The sequence below is a fragment of the Microtus ochrogaster genome, chromosome 8, assembly GCF_000317375.1.
Source record: "Microtus ochrogaster isolate Prairie Vole_2 chromosome 8, MicOch1.0, whole genome shotgun sequence".
NCBI classification, from domain to species: Eukaryota; Metazoa; Chordata; class Mammalia; order Rodentia; family Cricetidae; genus Microtus; species Microtus ochrogaster.
Genome location: NC_022015.1, coordinates 68,303,514 through 68,312,180, shown reverse-complemented (window position 1 = coordinate 68,312,180; position 8,667 = coordinate 68,303,514). Strand labels below are relative to the sequence as shown.

Below are 8,667 nucleotides of genomic sequence, written 5' to 3'. Positions count from 1 at the left end.
TCACGCTATCACCTGACTGTACTTGCTACTTTTAGAACAGGAAACGAGGACTTTCAGAATGAATGCACAGTGATTCCTAAACCACCACAATTATTAAACAAGCGTCCCAGATTCTACATCTAATTGTTTCTAGTGTGCCAGCCATATTTATGGAGGCAGATGTAAGCCGCTTGTGGGTGGTGGGTGGTGTCTTAACCACCTGCTTCCAAAGCAGCTGTTCAGCAACACTTCCTGGGCTAGAGTCAGAGGGCAAAGCTTAGGCCCTGTTTAGAACACTTGCTGCTTTTACCTGCTTCCTAAATTCAGCCCTAAAGAACCACATACTAAGTCTTGGGAGAGCAGGTGCTAATGCTGCATCAAAACCTGCTAAGGCTTCAGCTGAATTCAGTGACAAATGGCATTTACACTTGGTGAACATAGGCTTATTATGATGTTTTTTGAGATGGGGTTTTGCTGTAGTTTTAGAGCCTGTCCTGGCTCGTGTAGACCAGGCTGGCCTCGAACTCAGAGATCCGCGTGCCTCTGCCTCCTGAGTGCTGGGATTAAAGGCTTGCACCACCACCACCTGGCTGTCCTGATTTGTCTTAAGAGGTCAGACTGCAGGTTTCCTGAAGCACCAGCTTCTAAGATACTACTAGAATTCACAGCTACGTATGACTGGATTTAAGGCCTACTCCAGGAGATGGAGTCCACACCCAGCACTCAGGCTAAGAATCCGGGGCTAGAGAGGCCATGGATCTAGGGGGAACAAATACTAATGTTCTGCTAAAGAAATGTACCAACGCCAGGTGGCGGTGGTGGCGCACGCCTTTAATCCCAGCACTCAGGAGACAGAGGCAGGTGGATCTTTGTGAGTTAGAGGCCAGCTTGGTCTAAAAGAGCTTAGGACAGGCTCCAAAGCCACAGAGAAACCTGCCTGGGGGGGGGGGAGCAAGAAATATAGCAACAAAATGAATCCTAGTAACATTCTGCTAACCAATAGATGAGTGTCTTGCTCAGCTATCATCAGAGAAGTTCCCACCCGTAGTAGATGGAAACAGACTGACAGACAATGGGCAGTGAGAGCTGGAATGCTCAGTCCTCGATGGGCTATCTCCATCAAACCTCTCCTCTCAGGACTCAGGGAACCTTGCAGGAGGTAGAAAGATTCTAAGAGCCAGTGGGGATGGAAGAGGCCAAGGAAACAAGGGCTTCCAGACACACCAGGACTGATGAAGGTATGAACGCAGAGTAGGTAGCAGCATGCATAGGGGCTACACAGGCCCAAGCCAAATTGGCTCCCAGAACTGAGCAGGGAAGTAGACACACCCTCCATCTCTAAACAAGAAACTGCTTCTAATAGACAACAGCTCACAAAGGAAATTTTACTCCAATGGAGTTTCACTGAGTATACAAGCCACATTGAAGAGCAGGGCTGACTCACAATGAACTCAATGATTCTCTGGGAATATTTTTCTCTCATGCTCTGTCTGGGCATTCCCCCCCCCCCCCCTTATTGGCCTTTCTTTGCTTATGTATTTTGGCTTCTAATTTTGTGTTTATGGTTTGTGTGTGCACGCATATCTCTGCATGTCATGTGCTTCTTTTTTTCTGGCTTTGTTCTGCCCTCTCTCATTTCTTTTCTAAAGACTGAGAGAAAGAGGCACAGAATCGAATGAGTGGGAAAGATCTGGAAGACGAGGGAGGGACACTGATCAAAATGTATTGTATGCAAAAAAAAATATCTTCAGTAAAAAAATTTACAGTTACTAACACACAAGACATTTTAAGGTTAAAAGGCAAAGTGGTGTGATATACTCTAATGGGTTTTAATGATCAGGATGTAATACATAAAGGGACAAATGTTTCCTGTCACTGTGATAATGTTCTCTATCTGGAAGCCTCTTAGTAAATCCATTTGTGACTGCAAGTCTGACATGCATGACAACATGGCTCAGAGGTCACACTTGACAAGCCTGTACTTAAAACAAAACCAGCAAGACCATTTTCATGAAAACTACTTTTATTTAAAAATCAAGTGCATAGCACTCATCTAACCCTGCTGTGTAGACTTAGCACCATACTCCTGTTCGTGGTCAGTCAGAGCACAGATATTTTGGTTTGCAGTTTGTACTCGAATAGTGTTTATTTAAGGACTCTCGTTAAGTCCTTTGTACACATCATTAATCTTTTCACAGTACACATTTAATGATGGTCCAGTAATCTCAAAACAAAACAACTTTTAAGACTAATTAATAAATTAAACAAAACAAAACCCACACAGCCCCCACCCCCAAGCTAACTGCTGTTGAGTTCCATTTATATCGAATTCTAAGGTTTTAAAATAGTCATGATTTTCCGGCCTCCCGCACTGGGTATGCAGCAATAGTCATCAATTACTTGACTACCCCCAAAAGGATTAATCCAGTGTTCTTCAGCTTTTTAAATATAAACTGGAAAAAGTGTTAATAAGCTTTTTAAAAAGGCAAATAGTCTTCGACAATAAGAATGACACAGAACCAATTACTAAAAGCATTTGACAAGACATTAAATTACCACAGGCACTGGCTGTTGTTTCAAGTTAGGATTTCTATCCCAATAGCTTACATTCATAGCGTTACTGAGGTAGTTACAATACTGAAAACTGGACTCCATGTTGCTGGGCCGTCTGTGAATGTGAAAGACACATTATCATCTTTTGAACCTACTTTCTCATAATTCAAGTTTTCCTAAGGTAAGAATTATAAAATCCAACGAGCAGCCTTTTTAAAGAGGAAAGGGGGTAACCGTTTTCATGCTTGAGAACTGCCATGCGTGCTCCTCTGTGTGGTCTTCAGCACCAGACTAGTAAGTCCACACTACGCGTTCTGCATTCTAAATACAAAAGTTAGCTTCATTTAAGGAAAGGACATTTCCCTAAAAATTCCTGTTGGCAGCAGCCACCCACTGGCACTCACCCACCGGAGCTGCCTCTACCAATCCATCATGCTGCGGAGCCCTTCCCTTCCCAACAGACGCCACCGGCTAGTTACTAGACTCCTGCCGCACACCCATCTTTAGAGGGATTCCTCATCAACACACTGGTGGTCTCACTCACATCTGCCAGTTTCCCTTCTATTCAAGTGCTATCTTATAAAAACACAGACACGCCTTACTCATTTTAAACCACAAAGTTTCCCTCCACCAATTCTTCCTTCTTCCATGGATAAAGAGCACAATGTATACAGTTTATCAGTAATTTTTTACTTTTTAAGTTTATCTGCCCCCTCCCCCAATATTTTATGGCCAGGTTGCCCTTGCTGTGATGACTATTATTGCTGTTTTTACTCACTACCAACATAATGAATTGTCCCAGGGCAGCTGCACAGCCAATCTAATGAAAATAGTTACTGAAATTTTCAATCAGTACCCCTGCTTGCCTAGCTCGACTTGCTGGATTCCAAGGTTGCTTACAGAACTACCCTCCCCATAACAAAGTGCCGCATTAGCCCAACCTGAGTACTACCCTGGCCACCCTCAACTCCAGACTCTACTCTAGTACTGACACCATTCAGTATTCCTTTTCCTGAAAACTGGATGACAGAACTGATTATCAACCTCTGATTGCATGGGGTGACGCACAACCTGTCCCCGCATGAGCACCAAAGGACCCACTTTAGATTCTCATTCCAGCAGGAGCATTGTAGCCTATGTTACACAGGTAGTTCACACAAACACTGCAAGGCATGTTGGTTACAGCTAAGTGTTTCTAAGTACTACAAGTTCCCTGAGTTAAATGTACTTAATCCTGAAGAATCGGGGCTGATCACTTAGGGAGAAAACTACCAGAGAAAACAAAAATTATGATCATGATTTCAAAGTATGTATCTGTTTCACCCCTAATTTTAGTATATAAATCCAGACATGTATATTATTTATGATAGGAAGTAATATAAAATCATCTGTGTTTTCTTAACTGCACAGATTAGTATACTCAGCAACTAGTGAGCTTGAAACCCACCAGTAGGCCAAAAAGACTGAGCTGAAAGATTAAAACAATTTTTCAAAAATTAATACTGTTAACTTTCCTTCATAAAAGATGGTTTGGCAAGTCCACAGACAAACAGTAAGTCTTTGATGTATGTGCCAGCATAAGACCCCAAAGCTTACCACAGCTCAAATCTCAGAATGGCAAATTTTCAGCTGCATTAAACATTTTGAAATGTTTGGACCATCAGCCAAGGCTGGAACATTTCTGTCACAGCCTTACACAGACTGACACTGTTAGTGTCTGCCGAGTCCTCCTAGGTATTCAAGGCAGTGAACAGTCTCCTGGTGCTGGTGCCTGCTGCACTGATACTGTTTTCCTTTCCTTTTGAAGAGGAAAATAAAAAGCTTGCCCCAGAGCTATCCATCTCAGAGCAGTCTGGGTCAGTTATGATCTATGATATATACGTCATCACCTCTCAAAGCATGGAGTAATACATGGGAAATGTTCATTTATCTGGTAACTCCGGTTATAGGAAACACTGAGACAGGGTTTAACTTCCACTGGTATGGCCAGGGACATCCCAACACCAGTCTGCATGTGGCCCAGGCCCTGAACACTAGTTTGGAAGCCCGCAGGACAAGGCTGCAGGGTGTAAGACGAGGTGTGTGTGGCAGACACAATCTGCTGACGGCCTGGCTGCTCTGACACAGGGTGTCGACACTGCACCGAGGTCTGATGAAGATACTGAGGCTGCTGGAAGTGAACTGGTCGCGAGGGCTGAGCTGTCTGGAACACACCCAGCTGTGCTGTCGGAGGAGCTGACTGTCCCCTCTGTTTGTTCGCTTCTTTCACATCATTATCGTGAGCACTGAGACAAGAGAAAGGAAACAATAACATTACCTGGCAAGAATGCTGTCAAGTCCCACGTCCCACCTGCGCCATAGCTCACGTCATAAGCAGTCACTACTGCTACCTAAGTAGCCGTCACTGTGCCACCATCCTAACAACAGTGATGTCTTGCTGATAGCTTTCTCAAGTGATTCATCTCAGTAGAAACATTGCTGAGAGTTTTGAGGATTTTTTCCAACAGGGAATTTGAAGTCACATCCTGACGCCCCTTAAAATCCAGTGGTATGGAGATAGGAGTGGGGTGAGGTCTCCCTGGACTGACCTTAGTGCTGTGGCCTCCACATATGCAACAGCTCCCTTTCCAGCCAACTACGTAGAGTCTTACAGCACGGAGCTTTTACCTGGTTCACAGTCAAAGAACACTCCTTTGCTGCAAGGCACTATTTGTTCTCAGCAGTGAGCAACTAACAGAAGTACCCTCAGAGCCTTAGGCCTTTGAGAAGTAGTTTCTAGGACACGTTATACACAAACGAAAATGTTAACTAGACACTACAAATGCTAGAGCAAAAAGGCTTACACCAATAGTCGTTCAATACACTGTACTAAGAAATCCCAGGAGTAAGCAGTAAGACGATGCAGTCTCGTAGGCCATGTTGGAGAAAGACGAAGGATAATCCTCGAAGAAGCCACACATGCAGCAGCTACTAAAGAAGGTGCATAATTTAGAAAGGCATAATCTGTGGAGACACCAAAAATGAACTTAAGCAACAGAATACATGCGTTATCAGTGCACAGCCACATGAGGGTATTCTAATACCTCACCTTGCAGAGATACTTCCAGGAAGTAATCTGCATATTTGGCCATGTAGAGTTTAGTCTTTTCCAGGCAAATCATTGGCCAGCCGTCATGAAGATCCGTCTCATGCACTGCTTCAGAGAGGTAATACTCAATGAAGTGGGCAGCTGTGGGAAGGCAGAGGTTCCACTGAAAGGTCTCTAATAGCAACAGTTCCATATGCAGCAGATTCTGCTTCGTTAGCACCAGATTCATGTTAGTCATACAGCCCAGGCTGTTGAGCTGCTCCAGCTTAGGCACACTGTCTTCTTTCTCTTCAAATTTACCTTGTAAGAAGGGGGAAGGGGTGGAGAAAATGTTAGAAAAGTGATTTTTGGAGGTCTTACCAGTTAAATGGGACCTCGTGTCTTGCTAGTAGGACACACACAGATTTAAGGATATTGTCTCCATCTCATCAGAATAATCTTCATGTTTGCACATTGTCTTTCCTAGTACTTCCCCACCCTTTACATTTAACCATTCTCTGAAAAAAATGTGTACAGATTTGAACAGTGTCCTATGGCATAAAGAAAACAGTCATACAGGCTAATGAGGCAGTAACTACCTACTTGATTCTCTACCCCCCAAAGTGTCCTTTTTGTGTGCAGTAGCTGGTTAAAGAAAATCATTTTAGAGCATGGAGAATTTAACATCAGAACTTTATTTGGTGAGTGCCTCACACTGAGCCACACTCCCCAGGAATTCCTAACTTTTTCTGGAAACTAGTCAGCATCACATATGTAATCTTGGCAGATTTTCAGCATAATCTCAATAGCAGAGAGAAAGGAAATGTGAAAGAAAAACTGAGTAAATAACTAATACAGGCACTGTTATTTAAAAAACAAACACACAAAGAACAAGCCTACCTCTCTTGCTCCCCTTCTGTAAGTTTATTTTTCAAAAAAGGGAAGGTGGGGCTAGGTATGGTAGTGGTGTAGGAGGTTCTATCTATGTGTTGCTTTCATTGGTTAATTAATAAAGAGAACTGCTTGGCCTGATAGGTCAGAACATAGGTAGGCAGGGTAGACAGAACTGAATCTGGGAGGAAGAAAGCAGGGTCAGAGATTGCTGCCATAGAGCCATCATCGCCATCTTCCCTAAAGATGAAAAATACATAGAGAATCTTGATACTGTATGTTATTATGCTCTCTTTTAATTGTTTGAATGCTGAGGAAGGAGCAACAGCTTATAAATGCTGCAGAATTAATCCAAGATAGGTATTTTGGAAATACCTTGACTTCAAAATTGTAGTAAAAAATATGTTACTTTGGAGGAGAGATTTTGCTTTTGTTTCCACAGGAAATGAGAGGCTATAGATTCATTCTGAGTTAAGAAAAATCAGGTTTGATCAAGGAAGACCACCTGAGAAATCTCCAGCAGAAACAGATGACCCAGATGTCTGAGTTCTTCATCCAGAACAGGTTCAAGACTGTTGCCTGAGATGACCAACACTCACAGGATATTCCAATCAGGACTTGATCACAATTCTAAATTTTCTTTAGGTGCCCAAAAGATTATCAGAGCCCCCAACCAGCCAGAAGTAGCCTGGCTACTATGCCCACATTCCCAAAAAATGGACTATGGATATTTTCGTTTTTTTTTTTTTTTTTAAAAAAGAGGGGGAAATGGTGTGGGAGAATTGTCTGTATCCTGTCAATCATATTTTAAATAAACACTGATTGGCCAGGCAGGAAGTATAAACAGGTCAACCAGACAGGAAGTAGAGGCGGGGTGATGAGAACAGGTGGATTCTGGGAAGGAAGCCCATTCCTCACAGTCCTGCCCAGACCATCGAAGAACCTGCCCTGCTGAAAAAGGTACTGAGCCATGTGTCTAACATAGATAAGAATAATGGGTTAATATAAGATATAAGGGATAATAAGAAGCCTGAGCTAATGGGCCAATTAGTTTATAACTTAATATAGACACTGTGTGTGATTTTCTTTGGGACCTAATGACTGTGGGACCTGGTGGGAGGACATAAACCCCAACAAGCCTGACCCTCATGTTACATGGTAGATCATGGAGCATGACAACATGTGCCTGTAACCATTAGGAAGGCGAAGGCAGGACAGTAAGTGCGAGGCTATATACACAGGCCGTATTGTGAGAACCTGTCTCAAAAAGCTCAAAAGCTGGGCCAATGAGGTGGCTCAGTAGGTGAAGGTGCTGGAAACCTGAATGCAATCCCCAGAAGGGTGGAAGAAGAGATCAAACTTCACAAAGTTGTCCTCCTAGCTCCACACAGTATGCACACCCAAGTGCATGTTTCCCTACCCTCCAAGAATAAAGCTTTAAAGCAAAGGGGATAGTGGGGGAGAGGGGAAGATTCTTATCTTCTTTTAAATCCCCTTACTCAAGGCAGAGCAGGAGCAAAGATGACATGGTAAAGTTCATAATTTGAAGCATCAACTTCTGAGATGCTTCCAGACTACTCACTGAATGAGATTATCTTTTCACCTAAGAAAACTGTTTCTACAGATTATGAACCAACTTACATTTAAATTTTCTAACAAGCATTACTACACATAAAGCATGCATTCAGGTATTTTTGTAACCCATGCCTGTCTCTGGGACATTACCATGTCCACGGAAGAACAGAGATTAGGGCTAACGCACTCTACCTCTCAGTACTGTGTTCTACTTTACACTGATGTTTAAGTTATAATTATAGATTTCTCACAAGGGAGTTTACATTAGTTCTTTTTTTTTTTTTTCCGAGATAGGATTTGTGTCACTTTGTTGTCTGTCCTGGAACTAGCTCTTGCAGACCAGGCTGGCCTCGAACTTACAGAGATCCTCCTGCCTCTGCCTCCCAAATGCTGGGATAAAAGGTGTGCACCACTACTGTTAAAAAGTTATTCCTCAAAAGCACACATTATATATAAAAATTGTTTCAATATCTTGATAATGATTTCAGTATCTCTTTTCCTTAGAAATCTAATTTTATTCTACCCATTTATAAACAATTTATAGGGAAAGGTAAGAAAGACTGCCAAAGCAGGGAAACTATATTTCTTTTTTTTTTTTTTTT

At 42.6% G+C, this 8,667-nt stretch overlaps 1 protein-coding gene across 3 annotated transcripts in view; it reads right to left on the bottom strand.

Moving 5' to 3' along the window:
* Nucleotides 1-1,985: 1,985 nt before the first annotated feature.
* Nucleotides 1,986-8,667, bottom strand: part of Ccnj (cyclin J) — a 19,834-nt gene continuing 13,152 nt past the window's right edge. The window contains exons 4-6 of one of the 3 annotated variants that reach the window (XM_005352261.3): nucleotides 5,621-5,920; nucleotides 5,376-5,535; nucleotides 1,986-4,817 (exon numbers count right to left, since the gene is read on the bottom strand). In XM_005352261.3, the coding sequence (XP_005352318.1) occupies nucleotides 4,418-4,817; nucleotides 5,376-5,535; nucleotides 5,621-5,920 (860 nt within the window). In that variant the 3' untranslated portion in view covers nucleotides 1,986-4,417. The remainder of the gene's footprint in view (nucleotides 4,818-5,375; nucleotides 5,536-5,620; nucleotides 5,921-8,667) is intronic. The other 2 variants (XM_026781656.1, XM_005352263.3) reach the window with 2 other exon arrangements.